Source organism: Oncorhynchus kisutch, linkage group LG19 (genome assembly GCF_002021735.2).
Source record: "Oncorhynchus kisutch isolate 150728-3 linkage group LG19, Okis_V2, whole genome shotgun sequence".
Lineage (NCBI taxonomy): Eukaryota > Metazoa > Chordata > Actinopteri > Salmoniformes > Salmonidae > Oncorhynchus > Oncorhynchus kisutch.
The window spans coordinates 34,886,074-34,913,016 of NC_034192.2; the positions used below are offsets into that span (position 1 = coordinate 34,886,074).

A 26,943-nucleotide genomic window follows, 5' to 3' on the forward strand; every position below is an offset into this window, starting at 1 on the left:
CCATCTACTGGTCTGGCCCTCCCTGCCCTCCCTCCAGCCTTCCCCACCATGGTGGATAACCACATCAGCCACAACTCAGGCATGGCCTACATGGGAGCTATGGAGCCCAAGCCCGTCTACAGCCAGCCCCCCCAGGTCACACCCTCCAGGTACTCCCCAGACCCACGTCACATGCTGGGGGAGGAAGACTTCACCAGGTCAGTACCATTTTTTGCTTGTATTTTTCTTTATCTCATTGTTCTACAGCACATAAATATTTTACAGGATGATAAAGCTATGCAGTATAATTCACAAAAGGGGGAATTATATTTTACCAATAAGGCCCGGGGGGTGGTATATGGCCAATATACTATGAGCTGTACGACGCAACGTGGAGTGCCTGGACACAGCCCTTAGCCGTATATACCAATATACCTATTGGCCATATATCACAAACCCCTGAGGTGCCTTATTGCTATTATAAACTGGTTACCAAAGTAATTAGAGCAGTAAAAATAAATGCTTTCCATACCTATGGTATGCGGTCTAATATACCATGGCTGTCAACCAATCAGCATTCAGGGCTCAAACCACCCAGTTTATAATATGTTGTTTACCATGTGAATGTAAGTTTTAAGAGTAGTTTTGACAATCCAGGGTTAGAGTCACTTTCTCGTGTCAAAATAGCACAGGTCCACCAGAGCGCAGTAAGAGGGCTTTTTGTTGTGAACTTTAGAATATAAATTATTTAATTTTGGTGTGGTGACCGTTGCTTTACCTGGCGTTCCCCGGTGTTGTGGCTTTCTTTGGTGATATGTATGTAGATTGATGTAGTTTAGTGGGCCTCCAACAGTGTGGCAATGTGTTTGTCTCTGGTTGACTAGCTGGGCAAGGAGGGTTCAGTTTTGTCTGAGGTGGCAATGTATAGCCCAAATACCTCAAAGAAGCCCTCTCATCCCAAAGTCCCTCCTCCTTGTTCTGTCTTACGACCTCTTGGCCAAACACTGAAACAACATTCACAGAGCTTGATTTGAGAGCTTCAGAGTCACATTAATATCCCGAGCTATTGTGTGTGTGCATGTGCAATGTGTGGCAATGACTGTATGGTTCATGTGGGCGTGTGTTTATGTGTGTATCCGACTGTGTAGTTTTACAATGTTTGTGTGTAGCAGTTTCTATATATGTGCATGTATGTATGTGTATTTGTCCTGTGTAATTGTCCCGTATACTGTACATGTGTGTTCTGTGTTTGTGTCCTACTCAAGCCCCATTCACTGTGATTTCTGTACTCCCCCACCAGGCCTGAACCTATTTACAGTGTCATCCACAAACAACCTGGGGACAGCGGGGTACCCCTGGGTCTCTACAGCGGGGGGATACCCCGGGACACAGGCTACTGTTCTGGCCAAGGCCCAGTCCCCTCCTCTGGCAGGTACTAACCCAGTGGTGTCGCTTGGTCCGCTTAGCTAATCTTACTAACTAGCTACAGCCCTGTGTTGTCCTACCTTCACCCGCCTCGCCACACCTGTATCTGGGCTTGGCAGTAGACTGTGGTGCCTGGAGACAGGGGAGAAGTGGTGATAGAGGGGGATCACCATGGCAAAGGTTTAGGGACGTGGCTCCACTTTGAGACTAGAGGAGGAGGAGAGATGGCAGCAGATAGAAGAACAAAGGGATGAAGAGAAAGGGAAGTTAGGAGGGAAAAGGAGGAAGGAGTGCTCTTTGTGCTGACAGAGCTCTCTTGTAAGGGAGGGTGTCCCATCTATGTCTGATAGAATCTATCGGTCTGCGTGTAACAGTCTATACATGTCTTACCTCTCCATGTCTGCTCCTGCTTTTAATGTTGGTGGTCATACTCACAGTATACATCTATAAAAGCCTTTACAGTGCCCTGTGTCACTTTTGTAAGGTTGAAATAACCACAGCGGCTTCGATAATGATCTGCTTTGACTACCTGTCTTAGATGGATAACATCTGAAACAGCCCTCCCCCAAGTCAAGTGTGAAAGTGTTCCACCGGTATTGGTTTCATCCTTTATTTTGTATATCCAGAGTTAATATTTAATCGTTGTTTTTCCTACACTGGCATGCTCCATTTTGACTTCACATCTAACCTCCATTTACTTATTGCTCGTGTTTATAAACACCATTTTACATTAAGAGTAAAGAATACAATGTGCTAATAGTGTTAAATCATCAAACTGATCATAAATATGAATTAGAAACATAAGCATTAGTACAGTCCTGAGCTGAGAGCAGCCCTAGCCTGAGCCGGCTGACTGAGTTATACCTGCCCTTCACAGAGACACACGTCTCCACAGGACCGCTCGCTGGCACAAGCTGCTCAATTCCATCTGGCAGGAGCCGAGTCTAACCAAGGCCCGAGTCCCCAGCCAAGCCACTGTCATTGTCCTAGCTTCCCTACTGAAAACCTCTACCGCAGATATATGGACAGAATGTCTGTTAGTGTGTGTCTGGCTTGTTTATGAGTGTGTATTTAATGTAATCTACCTGTCTCTGTGTGTGTAGAGTTGATTCGTTTTATGTGTTGTCATATATTTGTGTTGCGTGTCTGCTGTCTGTCCTACCTCCCTCATCAATCACCATGTAGTCATGGATGAATGCCTTTGTTGCTGGTTGCATGCAACTGTATTTATGATTGTGTAGAGTATGTGTGTCTAATCTATGTCAGTGTGCATGGATGCCTGTGTTTGTGTGTGTGTGTACAGAACATGCCACCAGTGCCTGTTGTATGTGCCAGTGTGTGTGCATACAGTATATGCTTGCATGCAGGTGTGTGTGTAGACAGACTGATGGGGTAAAGTGAACAGATAATATCGGGAGGAGGTGTAACTGGAGGCTGTCATCACACACACACACACACACGCACAGGAATGTTTTGCCTGCTGCTGTCCTTATGTAAATATAAACATTGGGCTGTGGTTTTACCATAAATGTATTGGGAAGTGAGAGGCTTATCCAGCACGGGGCAGCAAATGAGGAGTGCCGGACATTCCTGCAGCTGTCGTGATTCATCTACACTCTGGGAAAACCAGGCCATGCACCCAGGTCCACCCCCTCCCCTCCTCACAAAGGCAGCCCACGCTGCCAACATTAATCACATACACTGATCTACTCAGACATTTCCTCATAATGTGCTGACGCATAGACACACACACACACATTAATGTTGGCTCCCTCACGTTGCAATATAACTCATATACACACACACATAAAGACACTTGTTGGTATACATTACATGCATACCCACCCAGACAACACACACATCAACACACATGCCCCTGGTCTACAAACACACACATGACCCTGCTTTGTCTTCCAGGGCCTATACAGTATGGCAAGTCTGCTTCAAACCTAAACAGAGAGACGTTGTCACGGATGACATCATCCCAACAGACTTCCAGTCCAGTCAGACTAGATCAACGTCTAGATGCATCAGATTCCCTGCTGTCGGATAGGAGAGAGACCTCCCTGCAGCCCAGGAGGATTTGCATAGGATTTTATTCTCATGGTTTTTATTGGAAGATGATTATTCTAGTGTAAAGTGAGGGCTTCCCGAGGAGTGGAGCTAGACTCAGTCAGAGAGGGAGGACCGGAATCGTCTGCCCTGTGTCCATCTGCGACACCATGCGTCCCCCTCAGTGGTGCTGCCATCATCTCAGACACATTCACCTCTCCATCTGACACTACCACCTCCTCTCTGCATGGTGGAGGATATTCTGGAGACGGAGAACCTACGACACCATTCTGTCCTGAAACAACAGACCCTAGATGAGGAGGGATACATACCATGCTATGTGAAGTAGAGACCATTCTAAACAGCGGCACAATCACCACGGTAACCAACGACCCCCTGGATCTAGAAGCCCTCATCCCAAATCACATGTTATTGTTAAAGTCGAAGCCTGACCTACCCCCTGCAACCTTTCAAAACAACTACCTGTACATCAGACGGCGTTGGAAGCAAGTCCAGTGCATGGCCGACACATATTTTGGAAGAGATGGACACAGGAGTACCTGCCAGTACCTGCAAACAAAGTGAAACGCAGCTTTAGTGAAGGAGATGTGGTTCTGGTCATGGACCCCACTTCACCACGTAGTGCATGGATACTCGGAAAGGTTCTTGAGACCAAGCCTGATTCCAAGGGGTTAGTAGGTGCAGTACGCTTGAAAACAGGAATCAACATTATAGAAATGTTGGTTCTTTTTTTAACCTTTATTTAACTAGGCAAGTCAATTAAGAACAAATTCTTATTTACAATGATGACCTAAACCGGCCAAACCCAGACGACGCTGGGCCAATTGTGTTCCGCCCTATGGGACTCCCAATCGCAGCCGGTTGTGATACAGCCTAGATGGAAAGCGCATTCAAGTTCAGTAAAGGATTGAATCACTCTGTGTGACTGTGTTCGTCGACAGACTGTCTCCACCTCCTCAAAAGTCTCTCTAAAACCCTCTCATTATTTATTTCTCTCTCTCTCGATTTCACATTAAATACAATTGGGACTGGTGTGTAGGAGCCAAATAGGTCATTTTGTATATTTGCATGTTTTCAATTCATGATGCATGTCTGTTTTATGTGTGTTTGCCACTAATCCCCTGTCAAGTGTGTGTGTACCCCCTCTACTGGCCAATGGAGAATACAGTTAAAAGGCATACATTCTCCAAGGCCTACTGGGAGTGACTGGAATGGCAGCACACAGTCTTTTGACCATACCAGACCATGTGTACCATGCTGTTTGTTTCTTTAGTTTAATGATCAGAATTAGTTTTGGTAGAATTGTGTACACTTTTGTACCCATGTATTATTATTTTTCAACTTGAATCAAACTCTGGACATTGGATTTGTCTGCGTCAAGACTAACATTTCACCACCATTGTGGCTAAATGATTAGAATGGAAATTGTATTGGGACAATTTTATTGGACAATTTAGCCACTACAGGAACCATATGCAGATATCTTAGTATACAGTATGTCACTTTTGTTTTTATAGGCTGTGTGACCTTTTATTTATCCAGGTTAATCTCGTTGAGATAAAATATATTTTTCAAGTGAGACCTAACGACGAGAATGGTGTTTGTTTTTGAGTGTGCGTCTTTGCTGACCAATACCACAACCTGAACTGTTTAGCTGGGCGCTATCAGAGAGTAAAGAATGCTATTGGCCAGGACTGTTTGTCCAGAGACTAGATACTGTAAACACAACAGGAATCTACAGAGCAGTGCAGCAGGTGAGCTAATCAATAACTTGGTGTTGTTCTTCCATTGTGAATGCGCTCCACCTTTGACTGGTAAGCTTTGAGAGCATCACAGGGATATATACACATTAGCAGCAAGCCCTTCTATGGCCCTTCTATGGCCACTGGAAACCATTCATAGACGGGGGAAAGATTAGAACAGGGTAATCATAGTTCAGGATCAGTTGAACGCCTGAGTTAGTCTAAACTGTTAATCATTCATTGCGCCTGGTTTATTCTTAGCCGCTCTGAGAGGCTTGTAATATCTTGAACCGTCTGTCGCCTTTTCCATGTCAAATTAGAATGAAATAATAGGTCTAGGAGGAGAGAGGCAGTGGCGGTAGAATCCACTGGAGAATGTGAAGGTGAAAACTAGAAGGACAAGAGAGCAGTCTTTCTTTCATCTATATATACCAGCCCTGCATACTTTGGGCTTGTGAGTCTGCTACAGAGAGAGAAAGAAAGGGAGCTAATGTTTAACACCGAGACTTGGTCTGTCTGTCTGCCTATGTTTGTGGAAAATGTTGGTCCGCAGTGTCCACCATTAATCAGCCAAGCAGAACCAATTACTGGCTGAGGCGCGGGAGAGCCAGAGCAGAGTGCTGGGGCAGCGCGACCCGCTAAACCCCACATCTCCATTCAGAGCATTAGGACTGGGCTGCCTCAGCCAAAACACTGAGGGGAGGGGGGATAGCTGGTTACAGAGAGGGAGAGGCAAAGCGAGAGAGGGAGAGAGAGAGAACAAGAGCCAGAGCGAGTGGGAGAGAGAGAGAATAAGATAGACAGGCCCATAGAGGCATGGAGAGAGGAGAGGGACAGGGTTTTATAGCACCATAACGGTTTACATTTCTGGTGTGGATGAAAAAACAGGGGAAGGGGAGTCAGGTCCCAGAATTGCCCAAGCATTTTTTTCCTGATTTTAGGATTCCATACATGTGCTGGCACAAAACACACACACACATTTACTTGAGAGCATCAGCACTCAAATAACTCAAACAGCATGTAGTCTGAAGGTCTTCCCATCAACATCCCACTCCCGCCGCCTTTTGCTGTGATACACAGCCCTCTGAGCCACACAAGGGAAGCCTGGGCAACAAAATGAGGAAGCTTGGAACGGGGGAACCTACCCTGGCTGTTTCCTGTAGGATGTGGTTCTGTTCTGTAGAGATGGCTCTGGTCTAGTCTGTGTGGGTGGGTGAGGTTTAAGTCTTGTCCTGTTGCTGATGAGGAGTAGAATGTAACAGCCAACAAAGTGGAGCTGTATCTCATCACACAACATCCTGAGATTACGTCTGTACACAGCGAGCCTCAACCAGAGCTCCTCTCACAAGCAGGGCAAGGATAGAGAGTGGGGTTTAGGGGGCTTTGAGACGTTGCTTGGAGTTGACGTAATAATGTACCACAGTCAATAGCCACCATGTTTGCAGTGACCATCTCATCCTCCATGTCATTTGTGAGAGCTCACCCCAAGCGGCTGAGGAAGTGACTGTCATTCAGGAGCAAACACAGGATCCTCAGGTAACCATGGTGATGCATGTGTCTGAGTTGGAATGGTCCAATACTATCTGGTCCGATGTGCGGGGTACAACGATCTTCTTGTGTCGCTGCATGCGGTTATTTTTAAGATGATCTCTCTCGTGTGCTACTCACGTTTGTTACTCCATTGTGTATGTAAGGCTGATATTGTTTTTCAAAAAGGTATTCATCCTTCAGAAATATATATAGAAAGGAGCCTCTGCAAGGCAGAATTGTACATGGATGACAGAAAGAAAAGGAGAGTGTGTATGTGTGTGGTCAGTATGGGCTTATTACATCTCTGTGACTCATCCTCCCATGTGGGAACAAACCTAATGCAGTAATTGCAAAAAGACTTGCCTACTATAGTTCCTGACTTTCACTGCCAAACAGGCTTTATTCACATGCTCTAATTTGAGACTATGGGCATGAATCTTAAATGTATAGACTCTCAATTGAGGAAATGTATAATTTAAGGGTATTGTAACAGTCCAGGATGTACTGATATGGATTTTAGATCATGAGATATTTATGTAAGTACCATCCAATCATTGCTCTTCAGTCAAAGTGCCTTTCATTTATGTTATTAAACCTTTGTGAAACCATATAAAAACGTACCATGCCTCTTCACATTTTATACTAGAACAATCAGGGTTGTTTTCAGTCAGGACCTGAAACCAACGCTAAGAAAGTATGTATGCATTTGCTCCCATTGATGTAAAAAAAGGTCTCTACAGCAACTTGGAGCACAGCCATTAGGGATTGAGTAGGAATTGTTATTGTGGACCGCAGGCTGAGTACTAGAGCGAAGACCACTAATGGGAACCATGTGGAGAGTTTTGTTGAGACGGGCTCTCTCTGTGTGTGTGTGTGTGTGTGTGTGTGTGTGTGTGTGTGTGTGTGTGTGTGTGTGTGTGTGTGTGTGTGTCAGCTTCTAGGGCATCTGCGGTGTGTCTTTGCCTTTTGATGGTCCCTAGCAGTGGTTTGGCCTCTCCAGGATCCTCAGTCCAACACAGTCTGGAATTCAGCCTGCCTGATGATGACTCACAGCGGCTAAAGCTAAAACAGAGCTGCAGCAGGGGCAGTCAAGTGTGGGGCTGCTGCTCTGTGTGTGTGTGTGTGTGTTTTTCAGGGGGCAAATTGTTCATCCAAAGACGGCATGTCTTGGTGGGCCCTGTTGCGCCAAAGCATTGTTCGAGGTGAAGTCGAATCATAATCATGTTCTTCCTGTAGGTCTATTACCAGTGTAGTTCAGCATATTTGAAATTACTGTCTGTATTTAATTTCCTTTTTCTCCTTTTTTTCCGTTCCATTTGTGGAAAGGATGTTTATTACTCATTTGAATGCTGGGATTGTTTCCCCTGCAAAAGCATATGAAAGTGTTCACTTTCAAAAATGTATAGAAAGTGCTACTCTTCAGGCTCCGCTGCAGCATATTCCAAGGATTGTATACTTACTGCAAAATGAGAGATGTATGTGTCACCTTTTCCAGAATACAAGAGAGTCCCATGTATGAACAAATGTTGGTGTGGGCTGTTTCCTAAACTGCCTCTGTCTCCCCTTTGTCTTTTTGTCTTTCATCCCTTTTCCCTCTCTCTCTCTCCTCCCTCTTTTGCTCTTTGTCTCTTTCTCAACTTCTCTCTCTCCCATTTTCTCTCCTTATCTCCATTCTCACACTCTGTCTGTCTCCGTCTCTTTCCTGTGCTCCCAGTCCCGCCCTGCGCCCTGACGCTGTCGCTCTGTTTGGCAGGGAGCCGCGGAAGGTGCTGCTTCACAAGGGCTCTACAGGGCTGGGCTTCAACATCGTGGGCGGCGAGGATGGAGAGGGCATCTTTGTCTCATTCATCCTGGCTGGAGGACCAGCAGACCTGAGCGGGGAGCTGAGGAGGGGAGACCGCATCCTCTCGGTCAGTGGCTTATCGGTCCTCGCAACGAACCAACCAGCCAGCTAACCTGTGGCAGGGCTTACACATCTGAGATATTTGCTTAAAACATACTTACAGCAAGTTGCAAAGCTTCTACAGTAGTTAGTGCTTTGTCATAATGACATATATAGCTACAGCTGTACATGGTTTAGCACTGAAGATTTACCATCAAAGACTTGCCTTTACAAATAGACAATTTTAGCAATGTAGAGAGGAGTAGACCCAAAGGGGTAACAAGATAAAGATGATACCTTGGGCAGCATGGAGTCAAAGTAATCAAAAGAGACAGCATTGGACCATCTTCCAGTCAAGTTCACAGCTCTCATATAAATCAATAATCTCTTATAGCTAACGCAAGGCCCCCCATGATGACAGATGGGTACCTTTCTGGAGGGCACATCTGCTCAATGGCCCTGCTGGAATTGTGAACCAGGCATTTTCTCTAGTCACAATCATCTTAATCATGCCAAGGTCATTCTTCTACTGATTGAAAACGAATCATCAAGCTGGTGATCCAAGAAAGAAAGGAATGATAGGCTGAGGCTCTCCTCCACATCCTTATGTCAAAGCCAGGTAGTCCCATTCCCTTGAAGGCTAAATATCTCTGTGAGGAACAGTGCTGGTTTGTCCATTGACCTGGTAATCAAGGCTCCATGGCTGAGGTCCTGCCCTGTGCTGTGTGTCTCAGGTGAACGGGGTGAACCTGCGGAACGCCACACATGAGCAGGCAGCTGCAGCGCTGAAGCGGGCCGGCCAGACAGTCACCATCATTGCCCAGTACCGACCAGAAGGTAGGAGTTTCTCTCTCTCTCACTCACACACACACCAAAAACCACAAAAACCTTGGCCAAGCCAGTCACACGCGCCATCGTGCACATGTTGATTTTGTCTGTGGACAGGTCGAAACACACATGAAACATTCATGGACATTTAGCTAGCTTGTGTTGCTAGTTAATTTGGCCTGGAAGATAAACATTGGGTTGTTATTTCACCTGAAATTCATGTAGTATTTTTTTTTTATGGATCTTTGGTGATTAATCCACAGATAAAATGGGAAACCTAGTTATCTTTGATTAATCTCTCCTCGCTTCATCTTTCAATCACCCACGTGGGTTAGTATGCTCGTGAAAACCAATGAGTAGATGGAAGAGGAGGGACTTGCAGAGCGTCGGGCAAGTTCTATTTTAGCATCTGGCTACGCAGACGCTCGAGCAGTTTGGAGGAAATTATTGAATAACATGTACACTGAACAAAAATGTGAACATGCAACAATTTCTAAGATTTTACTGAGATACAGTTCATATAAGGAAATCAGTCAAATAAGGAAATCAGTCAATTGGAATAAATTCATTAGGCCCTAATCTATGGATTTCACATGACTGGGGATACAAGATATGCATATGTTGGTCACAGATACCTTAAACAATAGGTAGGGTAGGGGCATGGATCAGAAAACCAGTCAATATCTGGTGTGACCACTATTTGCCTCATGCAGCGCGACACATCTCCTTCGCATAGAGTTGATCAGCGAGCCTCCCAAGTGGCGCAGTGGTCGAAGGCACTGCATGACTACAGACCCGGGTTCGTTCCCAGGCTGTGTTCGGGAGTCCCATAGGGCGGCGCACAATTGGCCCAGCATTGTCCGGGTTAGGGAAGGGTTTGTCTGGGGGGGCTTTACTTGGGTCATCGCGCTCTAGCGACTCCTTGTGGTAGGCCGGGTGCCTGCAGCCTGACCCCGGTCGTCAGTTGAATGGTGTTTCCTCCGACACATTGGTGCGGCTGGCTTCCAGGTTAAGCGGGCGGGTGTTAAGAAGCGTGGTTTGGCAGGTCATGTTTCGGAGGACACATAACTCGACCTTCGCCTCCAGAGCCCGTTGGGGAGTTGTAGCATTGAGACAAGATTGAAATTGGGTTAAAAAAAAGACGTAAAACACCAAAAATAAATAAAATAATTATTAATCAGGCTGTTGATTGTAGAATGTTGTCCCACTCTTCAATGGCTGTGCGAAGTTGCTGGATATTGGTGGGAAATGGAACACGCTGTTGCACACGTCGATCCAGAGCATCCCAAACATTGTGGCATGTTTGGGGAGTAGGCAGGCCATGGAAGAACTGGGCCATTTTCAGCTTCTAGGAATTGTGTATAGATCCTTGCAACATGGGGCCATGCATTAACATGCTGAAACATGAGGTGATGGGGATGGATGGATGGATGGATGGCACGATAATGGGCCTCAGGATCTCATAACGGTATCTCTTTGCATTCAAATTGCCATCGATAAAATGCAATTGTGTTTGTTGTCCGCAGCTTATGCCTGCCCATACCATAACCCCAATACCACGGGGCACTCTGTTCACAACGTTGACATCAGCAAACCGCTCGTCCACACGACGCCATACACGTCGTCTGAAATCTGCCCGATACAGTTGAAACTGGGATTCATCCATGAAGAGCACACTTCTCCAGTGTGCCAGTGGTCATCGAAGGTGAGCATTTACCCACTGAAGTCGGTTATGACCCCCGAACTGCAGTCAGGTCAAGAACCTGGTGAGGATGCAGATGGACTTCCCTGAGACAGTTTGACAGTTTGTGCAGAAATTCTTCGGTTGTGCAAACCCACAGTTTCATCAACTGTCCGGGTGGCTGGTCTCAGACGATTCCGCAGTTGAATAAGCCCGGATATGGAGGTCCTGGCGTGGTTACACGTGGTCTGTGGTTGTCTGGTCGGTTGGACGTACTGCCAAATTTGCTACAACAATGTTGGAGGTGGCTTATGGTAGAGAAATGAACATTTAATTCTCTGGCAACAACTCTGGTGGACATTCCTGCTGTCAGCATGCCAATTGCACACTCCCTCAAAATTTGAGACATCCGTGGCATTGTGTTGTGCGACAAAACTGCACATTTTAGAGTGGCCTTTTATTGCCCCAAGCACAAGGTGCACCTGTGTGTTAATCATGCTGTTTAATCAGCTTCTTGATATGCCACACCTGTCAGGTGGATGGATTATTTTGGCAAAGCAGAAATGCTCATGAACAGGGATGTAAAGAAATTTGTGTGCAACATTTCAGAGAAATAACCTTTTTGTGTATATGGAACATTTCTGGAATCTTTTATTTCAGCTCATGAAACATGGGACCAACAATTTACATGTTGCGTTTATAAGTATATGTGTATATTTATTTTTCATCACTTGCGCACACAACGTGTCTGGTCTAGTCAGGGTGTAACCCACATACTTTACATTTTAGTCGCTGTCATCCAAAGCAACCTCAAGTCAGTTTATGTGCAGTAGGGGGCTGCTGAGCAACTGCACAAACAGCTCATTCTTGCTTCTACTTCAAAAGTCATCTTGATCTTTATGTTGTGGAACAGATGTGCTGAATAATCATCTTGGTCTTACTGAAGACTGAGTTACATGAGGGGCATACAGGTGGTCTAGTTAAGCAAACCAGCGCTTACAGTATTTGTATTTCTTACTTTAAAGTGTAGACCTACTAATATAAATATATACTCAACAAAAATATAAATGCAACATGCTACAATTTCAAATATTTTACTGAGTTAGTTCATGTAAGGAAATCAGTCAATTGACATAAATTAATGATGCCCTAATCTATGGATTTCACGACTGGGAATACAGATACAGTATGCGTCTGTTGGTCACAGGTAGGGGTGTGGATCAGAGAAGCAGTTAGTATCTGGTGTGACCACTATTTTCTTCATGCAGCGGGACACATCTCCTTTGCATAGTTGATCAGGCTGTTGATTGGAGCCTGTGGAATGCTGTCCAACTTCTCTTCAATGTCTGTGCGAAGTTTCTGGATGTTGGCGGGAACTGGAACATGTTGTCGTACACATCAATCCAGAGCATTCCAGACATGCTCAATGGGTGACATGTCTGAGTATGCAGGCAATGGAAGAACTGGGACATTTTCAGCTTCCAGGAATTGTGTACAGATCCTTGTGACATGGGGCCATGCATTATCACGCTGAAACATTAGGCGATGGCGGCACATGAATGGCACGACAATGGGCCTCAGGGTTTCGTCACGGTATCGCTGTGCATTCAAATTGCCATCGATAAAATGCAATTGTGTTTGTTGTCCGTAGCTTCTGCCTGCCTATACCATAACCCCACTGTCACCATGGGACAGTGTCCCCAACTTTGACATCAGCAAACCGCTCGCCCACAGGACGCCATACACGTGGTCTGCGGTTGTGAGGCCTGTTGGACATACTGCCAAATAATCTAAAATGACTTTGGATGCGGTTTATGGTAGAGAAATTAACATTCAATTCTCACTGCTCACTAACAGGGACGTAAATAAATGTGTGCACAAAATTAGAGAGATATAACATTTCTGGGATTATTTGTTTCAGCTCATGAAACATGGGACCAACACTTTACATGTTGTGTTTATATTTTTGTTCAGTGTACACTATAGTAAAACCAATGTTTCAGAACCACGTGACATGTAAATGAAACGTGTCCAAATACGTTTAAACTACTGCAGTGCTATAAACTTGACAACATGCAGCTCTTACCTGGTCTGGTTTTGTTATCTTGAAGAGAGTCTGGTTTGCAAATGAGGACAGTAATAGAGCGTTGTGTGATTGGCTGCTTGTGGCGGGATTCAGATTCCGCTTACATTCGCTGTACATCCAGGGTGAAGTGTAGAGCCAATTGCAAGTCGGGTAACCGAAGGGCTGTGTTGTCCTTTCCCCTATTTCAAGTCCAAGCCCCTGTGTGCCGTGTATCCGTCTTTGTGGTCACTGTACTCGGGAAGGAACAAGGAAACAAAGAAAACCGGAGTGAGGGCCAGCAGAAGGACGCGAACATAAATACAGAGCGTGCGCGAGGAAATAGCTAGCCTGCTAATAACGTAGTAGGGGAAGAAAGGATAAGGTGGAAAAACAGAAACTTTCTCAGCATCACCCAAATGTGGAGGGGGGATGGGCATTAATATACAACGGGCTGTGAAGTAACACAGAATTGCACCGAAAAGAGGTGAGGAAATGAACAGGAATAACTTTTCTCTCGTAAATAATACACTGGAATGTCATTGGAACCAGGCACACACGTTGTCGGTACGTGTCTTTTGTTATCATCTTGCAACCTTTCTGAGTCGGTTAACGACAGTAACTTGCCATTATAGCTAGGTATGGTTTTCTGTTGCCCATCCAAATTGCGTGGTAAACTCAATTGATTAGCTAAGCCTGCTACGTGGATTAGCTCCTGTTTTCCCCCTTTGGTAAATGCTATTCTTAGCTAAGGCCGATGCAAGGGTCAGTGTGGAATTTGCTAGATACAAACTAATGTAACATTAGATTCTATGCCGCTAAATTACTTTAGCTAGCAATGTACCCTCGGTTCGCCAGCTTCCACCAAAGGTAGATACCTAATTTTAGTTGGCTAGTTCATTAATTTAACTACCTGGTTAGTTAGCCAGATGAATTAACAGACGCAGTCTAGCTTGTTGGCTGTGTCAAGAGGGTAGCTAAAAGTGTTACTGTAGGTAGACTTATTCGTCAGCTAGGTACAAATGTTGAATTATAGCGCAAGAGCTTGTAATGTCCAAAGTAGAGCGTCAGGACATATCTAAATTACTGCTGTTCTTATTGATTTGTAGACATATTTGCTCATTGGCAGAAAAGATAGTTACTTTTCTTGCCCAGTCCATGGACCATACAGTATGTTAGCAAAAAAGTAACGTCTTCTCAACGTTTAAAAATGAACCGATTTGGTAGACGTTATTTTGACCTCCAGAATTCATTGGAGGAAGATTAAACTAACGCTCTACCACCTACTAGAAATGTTACAAAGCTAATGTTCTAACGTTACAGTTCAACACATTTTTCCGTTAAGAATTTCCGGAAATTATATGCACTTTGTCATGGCTAGTGCTGTTTTGTTTGGCTCATATTAGCCTATAACAAAGTTCGCATTTCTCAGTGTTGTAGTCGAGTCCCTTTGGCAGAAGTCCAAGTACCAGCCTACTTTATTTTATAGACCTAAGAACGTCAAACTATGCGCACTCTTCAATAAGGCAGAATGCCCTGCGTTTTGATTCTGGATAGCTAGCAACAATGACAAGAAACTGGGGAATTCTAAGTGACTCGTTTCAGTTCGTTTTTCCTTGTTCTTGATACCACGTCTTGTTTTGATTGTCATGTCTATGCAAAAAATTCGCTGGCTAACCATCAGCTGATGTATTTGAGACGTGCTCATTGTGCAACTTTATTTATGTTTTCAATAAACATTGAGACACGCAATAAGGTTTTACATGTCAACAAGCTAAGCCAACCCTGTCTGTGTGGCTCCATAGTTGCGCACGCGTTGGCAACAGAACCAACGCGTCTATACTCAATGGGAGAGAGACATAGCTAGAATGTTTTACTATTAAACGCAATACTGGTATTGTTTGAAATTTTGTAAAGCAGTGTTTCTTAACCAGTCAAAACTAAATTGGTTGACTGGTGGTTACAGCTCACCAAGAGCCTATCCAGTCAACGTGCAAATCCAAGTCAGGAGAAGTTGAGTCGCCAATGGGCGAGTCATGAAAATCGTGACTCAACTACAACACTTATTTTAAAATATATATTTTCTGCATGCTTTCTATCTGGTATAGCCTACCTGGCTGGCATGAAAATGAACCATGGAAAAAGCATCCTCCATTTGCTATTTAAGTGTAGGCGTATTTGTCCTCTGCCCCTGTTTGGAGACAGGTGCATAGTAATGGTCCATTCTAAATCAAAATAATATATGTAAAGATGAGCTTAAATCAAGAATAGTCTGATGGGTGACCATATTAGCCTATCACTTGTGATTGTTTCTTGCCTTACTCTGGTCATCAATGTCTTTTTTGTTTTTTTAAATCCTAGTCGCACACCTCATGTAGCCTAGTGTAACAGTATAACTTTAAACCGTCCCCTCGCCCATACCCGGGCGTGAACCAGGGACCCTCTGCACACATCAACAACTGACACCCAGGAAGCATTGTTACCCATCGCTCCAAAAAAGCCGCGGCCCAGAGCAAGGGGAACTACTACTTCAAGGTCTCAGAGCAAGTGACGTCACCGATTTTAAAACTCTATTTAGCGCACACTGCTAACTAAGCTAGCCGTTTCACATCCATTACACTAGCTCATAGGCCTATATGTTTTGATAAGGTTTGTATCTCAACAAACGTGGCCAAATAAGTTCTTAAAATTAAGCACATTAATCCGCTTTACAACGCTTTACAACGCTTTACAAGGAGTGTAGAGCCTAACTGACATTCATAAGCAGCGAGTGAGTGAGTTTCCAGTTTGGGGAAGAAAGTGTTCACCATTAAAATGCACCTTTTATTATAAAATCATTACATGCATAATCACATTTGCGGTCACTTTTGATAATGGTGTTTTCCTGCTAATGGTATATTTGCTCTTAAAGCCTACTGCTGTGTGCGCATTGCCGTGCTTATAATTTGAAGAAATAAACTATTAGGCTATCAACATTTTAAGCTAAACTTTCTGATATGTTCCGTCATCCTCAATTGTGTAAAAAATAACAGGTTTTTGATGCTAGTGGTTGTATTAATTTGGGATCTATTGCATCCCACAATTGTCCCAGACTGTTTGGAATATTTATTTCTCGCACAGAATAGAATAGGTTTACTTTTGTACTACGGGGGATAGTAGATTGACATAGGCTAGTGCTTTTGCTGTTTGTCAGGCCTACTCATCTTGTTGGCTGACGAAATGTAAATGTGGACACGTGCATTTGCGTCTGTGCTGTCTGTCTTCACTTGTAGCCTGTGAGAAAGAACCGATCACATTATGGAGAGCCATGTGAGTGAGAGGGGCTTCAGAGCACTCGGGGAGAAGGGAATTATTATATTTACCCCAAAGGCACAATGGCCTCAAAAGCATTGATTTTTTTTTAGGTGTCATTACAGCCACACAAAGGGGATGCCGCTGGGAAATTTTAGGCATTATTAAGTGCTAGTCAAATTGTGAATGAGAGGAGGGGCCTCTCGAGTAGGGCAGTGGTCTAAGGCATTGCATCACAGTGACCCGTGGGACGGTGAAAAATTGGCCCAGCGTCGTTAGGGTAGTGTTTGGCCGGCTGGGTTGTCCTTGTCCCATCGCGCTCTAGTGGCTCCTGTAGTGGGCCGGGCACACGGACACTGTCGCCAGGTGTTAGGTGTTTCCTCCGAAACATTGGTGCGGCTGGCTTCCAGGGTAAGCGAGCATTGTGTCAAGAAGCAGTGCGGGGCTGTGTTTCGGAGGACGCATGGCTCTCGACCTTCGCCTCTCCTGAGTCCGTACGGGAGTTGCAGCAATGGGACAAGACTGTAACTACCAATTGGGGAGAGAAAGGGGTAATAAATAATTGTGAATGAGAGACTGACGTGTGTACAGCCTGCGCAAAAAATGCCTTTCAAACGACTTTTTTTGAATCCTCATTAGTTGCATCCTTACAATGGGCTACACATTTAGATTTGTAATACAACTCTTGTAGAACAACTAAAGTTACATTAAGAACTCTAAGCATATAAGAGTACCAATTTTCTTTTAACTGCTCAACACAGAATAGCCACATGCATACTCCCTCAAATCATTTGGAGAAAATATCCTATATTTTATTCAGCTTTGTTCAATTGTATTCTTCATACTATGAAGTAATACAGTGCCTCGGAATTCTAATCAAATTGTGTTTCCTAAATGAGCTAGTGTAGCCCACAGCCATATGGTATTGCCAGATCAGGACCTAACATAAGGAAGTCTGAGTATGCTATTCTGTTCTTATGAAGAAAATGTAGTCTATTTCATATCATTTTTCTTTAAACGTGTCTAAAATATATAATTGATTTATTGTGAAGGTGTAGGCTATGTTACATAGTTTTGTTAGACTTTTTAAAATGTATATGTTCCAAAGGTCTGCGTCAGTGGCTTGTAAGCTGTGTGGAAGCCAGGAGATGCTAAATGTGCATGTTAATTAACGGTCAATCACCGGCTGATTTAAATTTAATGGCGGCCACAGCCCTAGCTCCAATGGCTGTAATTTCCCTCCATATTAAAGGGATAGTTCGAGATTTTGGCAATGAAGCATTTTATCTACTTCCCCAGAGTCAGTTGATCAAGAACAGCTAGCAATATCTTAATCACATTTTTCGAAATGCATTTTCCATATTGTATGTAAAATGCCTCAAGGCTTGTCAATACAATAGCGCCTTTTGTAGTATTGTGCTTTTACTGTTAGACAATGAAGGACACTCACAAATCAATATTTGTTGAATGGCTGGCAGTACTTAACCAGCCCTAAACAATGAGACGACTGTTGGCAAATTGACCTCCGCTCTAGGGCCTGTTGCACCAGTTGGTCGTAGTTGGGTCGTTACATCCAACGTAAAATTTGCTATACGTCGGACTTGCAAAATTATACCTGTTACTCCACCTGGGAGTAAGCCCTTCTATGAGCTACACCTGGGTGTATATTCTACGCCTAGTCGGTAGCAGGCGTAGGGTGTTCATTTGGGACTATCCTCATCATGTTACCCACAGGAAATGAGTTTCGTGTTCATATTACACAACCTCAGCGGGTTTGTCGAGTTACCTATGCTTGAGTCAATAGCAAAATAATACATTTGATTCATGCTACGTTATAACATGTTGAATGTGTCTGATAGATTTAGCAAACAAATGATGAGCTACCACCTCCACTTGTTTGCCCAGCCAGAGGTAAAATAACCACATTTGCCTACAGCCAAGAGCATGTGAGCGGAGTTGGAAATCCCGCTCTATCGAGCAGTGCACCCGCTCCAGCGCTTCATGTTCTTTCCAACCACTCCGCAAAGAAACCCTCAGTGTTCACAGGAAGAAGAAAAAAATACAATTCCAAATTCGGTACATTCATTAAATCGCAATTTAACCATCACCCATCTATTTGTTTGACTACCTGGACCTACCAGTTGATTTAAGTATTGAAACCAAACCATATGGATATGAATGAAAAGTATTTGAATAAAGGTGAATGTAAGAGGCGCACATTTCAAAAAGGCTACTTGTCAACATAATATAAACACACTAAATAGGTCAGGAGCCAGACAGGGAACGTAAGAAGGAATGAAAAATAAAGGATTTAGGCTATATTATTTCAAGGCTATAGCCTACAAAGAAATGCATTGTGAAGGATTTGTGAGTGCGACACAGTAGGCTGGTAGAGACATAAAGCAGTCAGCATTTCAACCACAATTTGTTTGATTAAATCATTTATATTCTTTAACTTGACCTAGAATTAAATGTTTTATTTTACCTTTATTTAACTAGGCAAGTCAGTTAAGAACAAATTCTTATTTTCAATGACTGCCTAGGAACAGCGGGTTAACTGCCTGTTCAGAGGCAGAACGACAGATTTGTACCTTGTCAGCTCGGAATTAAAAACAAATTAAATGGAAAAATGAATTTGCCTTTGAGTACATTTTTTTGAAACACGCGTTTGGACAGTCTGGCTTCAGGCCATTGGGCCAAAATCAATTAGGGCCTATTTGTATAGATAGGCCCTAATTGTTTTTTGTCCTCATCTTTGTAAGTCATCTTGATTTAGCACCTGTGTGTTTGATCAGTTTCTTTATGAATATATTTAGCTAACTCGATGACAGTAGCTAAAGCAAGGGGCAATGCCAGCACACAAGTAGACTACAAATGCATGCTGGGCTGCACATGCCCTGAGCTCCTGAAGTGAGCACTATTGGAGCGACACTCCCGTCTTTGGGAATCTCGCTCCACACTCCAGCCAGATTGGGCACGCTCCTCGCGCCAGCTCCGCTCACATACTCTGGCCTACAGACGGAGATTCGGTGAAACAAAATCAGACAATTGGTCAAGATATAGGCTTGACCAAGAGCAAAATAATCCCCCTTTTTTTTATACTGGGCTACATAGCTAAACCCTTGCAAAATGTTTTGATCAGTGCTAATAGATGAGCAAACTAGGCTAAAGATTGTCATCATCATTCGCCTCAATTTAAAGTTACTGCAAGCTCTACAGAGATGCATTCGGAACGTAGTGTGGTGTTGCAATGTCGTTTTCCGTCACAAAAAGTCTGGCTCCTTGTAATATGCTCCGACCATTCTATTTACATTTGCACTACCTGAAAATTGAGACGTGCCATATCATACCTTCCAGAGCTATCGGGCAGTGTTTTCACTTGGTTCTTTGATCTGATCTATAGGCTGTTCATCAAAGTAAGTTATTTTCCATTGATAACCAAATGTAATCTCAGCGACCGTTCAACCAGTAAACCGAACAAGAAGAATCCACCCAAAAAGGTATTTTGTTTGAATTTAATAATTAGTGATTCCAGGTAGGGCTGGGCAATATATCAATTGCATTTTATTATTTAAAATTTGTTTTAGAAGCAATGTTCCAAATGCCTGTATCACAAGAATCAAGGTTTTTATGAGTGTTCTATCTCTTTTTGGTCTCGTTTCCTTCTGTACTGTGTACACTGTACCTTCCCACTCGCACACAGACACCAAGCCCCTCCCCCTGCCACTCGCAACAAAGGTGAAAGATAATTTCTTCCTCTCTGACAATAAGCAGTTTAAACTCTATTTCCATTTGAGGTTTGTTCCAACAGAATCAGTTATATTGACACCGGAACGCTTAGAGACGTTATTGTACTGTGATAGAACAGCACTTCAGTTTCTACCGATACTCTTTGTCTCAACTCCCAAAATGTAGAACAGACCCTATTAAAATGAGAGTATCAATGAACGTGTGGGAAGTTTCTGTCGTGCGCGGCATCGTGATACCAAGTACCGCTAGCAGCATTTTAGCCACAGACTTATGTGCTAGCCGTATAGTCTGTTTTTATGAATGTGCAATGATCATAAAGACTAATTTAAATTAGGAATAGGCAACTTGTTTTCATTAGGAGAAATAAGCATCTTATCCAGGAAAACCACTTGATTTCAATATATTAACAAAGTGAACAGGCTATGTTGCTCAAACAGTTGGTGACGGACAGGAGGGTCTATTCATAACAGTTCTACCTTGGTAGCAAGCAAATAGATCCGAGTTGGCTAGGCTTGAAATATAAAGATTAGCTGGCTACTCACTAGCATGTGGGCTTGTGCCTGAGATATTGTTTGAGACCTGTGTTAATTTTCTATAATGCCTGTTACAAGAATTTGGTCGTTATTAGTGGATGTAAATGGTCCTGATATATATATATATATATATATATATATCTTTCCATAGACTAACTTGAAAGGCAGATCAGTGGTTATTGCAGAAAAAGCAGGTTTAACTATTTTGATGAATTAAAGTTTTAGTGGGTCTTGTACCTTTTTAGCCTAGGTATAATTTACCCTTTAATTGTGCAACAAAGCTTTATTTAGAGAACATATACAAAAATGTATAATTAGATGTATCGTGATATCGGCCATAAGAATGGATATGATTTCTAGGCCTTATCGCCCAGCCCCAAGGTGAATGCATTGAGTTGTTGAACTTGTTTTGGCTGATTTCATGGGGCTACAGCTGTTTCCCTTCCATTTGGGACTTATTTTATTGTAATGATCAACGACAATAGCGTGAAAGTAGCTTGTTTTCAAAAAAATGTGTGCCGTCTCTTTTAACCAATGATGTCATTAGGGGGCCAGTTTACGAGGCAAAAAATGTTAAGAAAAAAGTTTGAGACAAATAGATAACAGTTGAGAGAGATGTGAGAGTTGCCAAATAAGTGAATGTTTTTGGTGGCAATCAGCTTTGAAATCAGCGAATTTTGCATTATGTACTAGGGGAGTGAATTGATGTTAGCTGTCAGCTTGCAAGGAAAGTTAGCATACAAAGCTGGATGCTACCGCTATCTAATTGCATTATAAAGTGTTCTAATCTGAATGGACATGGGTTTGCGAAAAGTTACGTTTCAGAATGTCTACATGCCATGTCGCATTATTCAAGTGTGGTAACCTTTGTGCAGCATGAGTGGGGAGTTAACATAATGTATCCCAGACTCCCAGTGCAGGATAGCAATGAGTAAGTGGACCAGGCACGGTGCGCTATAATAAGGGGTCGGCTGCGCTGATAGACGGGCTTGATCCGTGAGACACATTTGACAAAGTATCGGAAAAAAATAGCACATTCTAGTACTGAACCGTTTTTCATGTTCTAGTATGAAAAAAAAGCAATGTTTTGGTATACCGTGCTACACTAATTGGGCTTATATGGTTTCTACCTTTCTACCTTTTCTACCTTTGAAAATAATTTGTGAAATATTGAGTTTCTACATTGTGTAAAAGCACTATATTCCCATTGAGATGTATTACATAGAAAATTGCACACTCTCTTTAAAATGTCAGGTTTGTGTTGACAGGCAAGAGATCTGTCATTCATTGCTATCTATGATCATTTATGTCCTGAAGAGGAAATCCCCTTTTCCTTTCTTTCTGTGCCCCCTAATGTTACCAGGTTGTTAGCTAGCTAGCCAATGATGTAACATGACTTAACAAAGTACCAACATGGTTAACGACCCGTGAGTAGTTTTAGAAGGTCCACGACATGGCCTTTTTATGTAAGCGCAACACAGGGTGCATTAGCCAATTCATTGAATGCTTTGGTTTGCTAATATAGGGTGGGTACTTCCTGTTTGCTGAAATTGGTGCAAGAGGGAAGTTTGTATAGTGACCTGAGCACTTTTACGAGGTGCTGGAACCCCCTATTCTCAACCCCTGAGAATGGGCGCAAATCCACGTCTGTAAACCAAAAACTGCATATAAACAAAATAGCAAAATAATTGATTTGGTCAGAACCGGCTACCAAGGGCTACTTGAATGCATAGGGGAGCCAATGTTTCTTTACGTTTCTGTCTTGCTCTGATATACTGGGGTGACGTCAGCGTATATGTCAACATACTTGAAATGTTGGCAGCTGCATAGGCTGTTTTCTTTGTGTGGCGACATAATGTTAACATTTTATGCACAACTCTGTCCATCGCCGTTGTAATCTACTTGGAAGCCAATGATGGAGGATCTTCCAATTCTGGTTTATCAACCCCACCACTCGCCATCGTACAGAACTAGTTTCCGGCTGCGCCTCACAAATGCCAGTTTGAAATGTGCCAATTTGGATTACAACGTGCGCATAGGCTGCTGTAATTTTAACAGAATAGCCTGAAAAGTTTTCAGGTCAGATTTACTTGAGGCATTGGCCTACAACACTGCATAGTTATCCTATAGGCCTAGTGTTTTTATTTGATTCCTATTTATGTTTTCATTTTGGCACGAGGTCCTTGGATCGAATACCTGTACCGTCAAATGTTATTTGTCACATGCGCCGAATACAACAGGTAGACCTTACTGTGAAATGCTTACTTACAAGCCCCTAACCAACAATGCAGTTTAAGATAATATTTACTAAATAAACTAAAGTGATTACATTTATTTTTATTTTTATGAACACTAAAATAATGAGGCTATACAAAGGGGGTACTGATTTCAATGTGTGTGGGTACAGGTTAGTCGAGGTAATTTGTACATGTATGTAGGGGCAAGGTAACTATGCATTGATAATAAACAGCAAGTAGCAACAGTGTAAAAACACCCCTAATATGTGACCAAATTGGACACACTAGAGCCCTGGACATGCCTCACAAACATTGTAACTGCCATGAGGTAACAGGTCAGTAATGGGCACTGCTTAGCAACCATTATCAGTAGCTCCAGATGGCGCCGGAGAGGATGGCTGCCGTTTCATGGGCTCTTAACCAACCGTGCTATTTTATTTTTTTGCATTTTCTGTAACTTATTTTGTACATAATGCTGCTGCTACCATCTCTCTTATAACCGAAAAGAGCTTCTGGAAATCAGAACAGCGATTACTCACCTTGAACTGGATGAAGAATTTATTTTTAATGAGAGGGAATTACTCCAGAGACCAGAACCTTATCCCCGTCATTCACAGGAGAAGGAGACAAAAAAGATATTGCGGAAAGTGATCGGGGTGCCTAGTGAGGATGCGCCAACAAGTGGCTAATCTGCCCTTTCCATCCGTACTACAGGCAATCGCTGGAAAATAAATTGGATGAGCTAAAATCACGTATACCAACAGGACATTAACTGTAATATCTTTCCACCGAGTTGTGGCTGAATGACAACAAGAATAACATACAGCTGGGGGGGGGGGGGGGGTTATACACTATCAGCAGGATAGAACAGCAGCCTCTGGTATGACAAGTGGTGATGGTCTATGTATATTTGTAAACAACAGCTGGTGCACAATATCTAGCACAGACTGGAATATGTTCTGTGATTCTTCCTATGGCATTGAGGAGTACACCACATCAGTCATTGGCTTCATCAATAAGTGCATCGATGACGTCATCCCCACAGTGACTGTACGAACATACCCCAACCAGAAGCCATGGATTACAGGCAACATTCTCACTGAGCTAAAGGGTAGAGCTGCCACTTTCAAGGAGCTGGACTCTAACCCGGAAGCTTATAAGAAATCCTGCTATGCCCTCCGACAAACCATCAAACAGGCAAAGCATCAATATATGACTAAGATCGACTCATACTACATCCGCTCTGACACTCGTCGGATGTGGCAGGGCTTGCAAACTATTAGGCTACAAAGGGTAGTACAGCCGAGAGCTGCCCAGTGACACAAGCCTACCAGACGAGCTAAATTACTTCTATACTCGCATCGAGGCAAGTAACATTGAAACATGCATGAGAGCACCAGCTGTCCGAATGACTGTGTGATCATGCTCTCCGCAGCCAATGTGAGTAAAACCTTTCAACAGGTCAACATTCACAAGGCCGCAGGGCCAGATGGATTACATTCACGTGTACTCCGAGCATACGCTGACCAACTGGCAAGTGTCTTCACTGACGGTTTCAACCTGTCCCTGACTATGTAATACCAACATGTTTCAAGCAGACAACCATAGTGTTCTTGGGCACAGGGACTAAGGTAACTTGCCTAAATGACTACCGACCCATAGCACTCGCATCTGTAGCCGTGAAGTGCTTTGAAAGGCTGGTCATCGCTCGCATCATCACCATTATCCCAGAAACCCTAGTCAACTCAAATTTGCATACCGCCCAAACAGATACACAGATGAAGCAATCTCTATTGCACTCCACACTGCCCTTTCACACCTGGACATCTACAGTGGGGCAAAAAGTATTTAGTCAGCCACCAATTGTGGCACAGACAAAATTACCAACAAAGGGTATATAACAAAGTATTGAGAAACTTTTGTTATTGACCAAATACTTATTTTCCACCATAATTTGCTAATAAATTCATAAAAAATCCTGCAATGTGATTTTCTGGATTTTTTTTCTTCTCCATTTTGTCTGTCATAGTTTAAGTGTACCTATGATGAACATTACAGGCCTCTCATCTTTTTAAGTGGGAGAACTTGCGCAATTGGTGGCTGACTAAATACATTTTGCCCCACTATGTGAGAATGCTATTCGTTGACTACAGCTCAGCGTTCAACACCATAGTGCCCTCAAAGCTCATCAATAAGCTAAGGACCCTGGGACTAAACACCTCCCTCTGCAACTGGATCCTGGGCTTCCTGACGGGCCTCCCCCAGGTGGTAAGGGTAGGTAACAACACATCCTCCATGCTGATCCTTAACACAGGGGCCCCTCGGGTGCATGCTCAGTCCACTCCGTTACTCCTTGTTCACTCATGCCTGAACGACTCCAACACCATTAAGTTTGTCGATGACACAACATTGGTAGGCCTGATCACTAACAACGACGAGACCTGGCCATGTGGTGCCAGGACAACAACCTCTCCCTCAACGTGATCAAGACTAAGGAGATGATTGTGGACTACAAGGAAAAGGAGGACTGAGCACACTCCCATTCTCATTGACAGGGCTGCAGTGGAGCAGTTTGAGAACTTCAAGTTGCTTGGTGTCCACATCACCCAACAAACTATCATGGTCCAAGCACACCAAGACAGTTGTGAAGAGGGCACGACAAAACCTATTCCCCCTCAGGAGACTGAAAATATTTGGCATGGGTCCTCAGCTCCTCAAAATGTTCTACAGCTGCAACATCGAGAGTTGACTGGTTGCAATACTGCCTGGTATGGCAACTGCTCGGCCTCCGACCGCAAGGCACTACAGAGGGTAGTGCGTACCACCCAGTACATCACTGGGGCCAAGCTTCCTGCCATCAAGGACCTCTATACCAGGTGGTGTCAGAGGAAGGCCCTGAAAATTGTCATGGATTTCAGCCACCCTAGTCATAGACTGTTCTCTCTTCTACTGCACGGCAAGCGGTACTGGAGCGCCAAGTCTATGTCCAAGAGGCTTCTAAACAGCTTCAAACCCCCAAGCCGTAAGACTACTGAACATCTTAATCAAATGGCTACCCAGACTTCTTGCGTTGCAGCTACTCTATCTATGCATTGGTCACTTTAACTCTTGCCGCGTGTATATATTACCTCGACTAACCGGTGCCCCCACACATTGACTCTTTACCGGTACCCCCTGTAATCAAATTGTATTCGTCACACACATGGTTAGCAGACTTTAATGCGAGTGTAGCGAAGTGCTTGTGCTTCTCGTTCTGACCATGCAGGAATATCTAACAAGTAATCTAACCTAACAATTTCACAACAACTACCTTATACACACAAGTGTGAAGGAATGAATAAGAATATGTACATAAAAATATATGAATGGGTGATGGCCGAACGGCATAGGCAAGATGGAGTAGATGCTATAGAGGACAGTATATACATATGAGATGAGTAATGTAGGGTATGTAAACGTATAAAGTGGCATTGTTTAAAGTGGCTAGTGATACATTTATTACATCAATTTTTCTATTATTAAAGTGGCTAGAGTTGAGTTAGTATGTTGGCAGCAGCCACTCAATGTTAGTAATGGCTGTTTAACAGTCTGATGGCCTTGAGAGAAGCTGTTTTTCAGTCTCTTGGTCCCCGCTTTGATGTACCTGTACTGACCTCGCCTTCTGGATGATAGTGAGGTGAACAGGCAGTGGCTCGGGTGGGGTTTCATCCATGATGATCTTTTTGGCCTTCCTATGACATCGGCTGGTGTAGGTGTCCTGGAGGGCAGGTTGTTTGCTCCCGATGATGCGTTGTACAGACGGGATGCTCTCGATTGTGCATCAGTAAAAGTTTGAGTGTTTTTGGTTACAAGCCGAATTTCTTCAGCCTTCTTCACCACGCTGTCTGAAATGGTCCACCCACACAGTTTGTCTGTGATGTGTACGCCGAG

General features: G+C 43.6%; 1 protein-coding gene and 1 long non-coding RNA gene across 11 annotated transcripts in view; one reads left to right on the forward strand and one right to left on the reverse strand.

Annotated features, from left to right (window-relative positions):
- LOC109864740 (disks large homolog 3) overlaps positions 1 to 26,943 on the forward strand; it is a 140,334-nt gene that overhangs the window by 96,358 nt on the left and 17,033 nt on the right. For 3 of the 10 annotated variants that reach the window (XM_031797385.1, XM_031797388.1, XM_020452653.2), the window contains 3 exons: positions 11 to 197; positions 8,464 to 8,659; positions 9,366 to 9,468. In XM_031797385.1, the coding sequence (XP_031653245.1) occupies positions 11 to 197; positions 8,464 to 8,659; positions 9,366 to 9,468 (486 nt within the window). Of the gene's footprint in view, positions 1 to 10; positions 198 to 8,463; positions 8,660 to 9,365; positions 9,469 to 13,274; positions 13,770 to 26,943 lie in introns of those variants that run through there. The other 7 variants (XM_031797390.1, XM_031797391.1, XM_020452658.2 and 4 more) reach the window with 5 other exon arrangements.
- LOC109864742 (uncharacterized) lies at positions 443 to 13,495 on the reverse strand. Its single transcript, XR_002251489.2, has 3 exons — positions 13,227 to 13,495; positions 3,940 to 4,026; positions 443 to 3,751 (listed from the first exon to the last, which is right to left on the reverse strand). It is a non-coding gene; the product is annotated as an uncharacterized LOC109864742 (long non-coding RNA).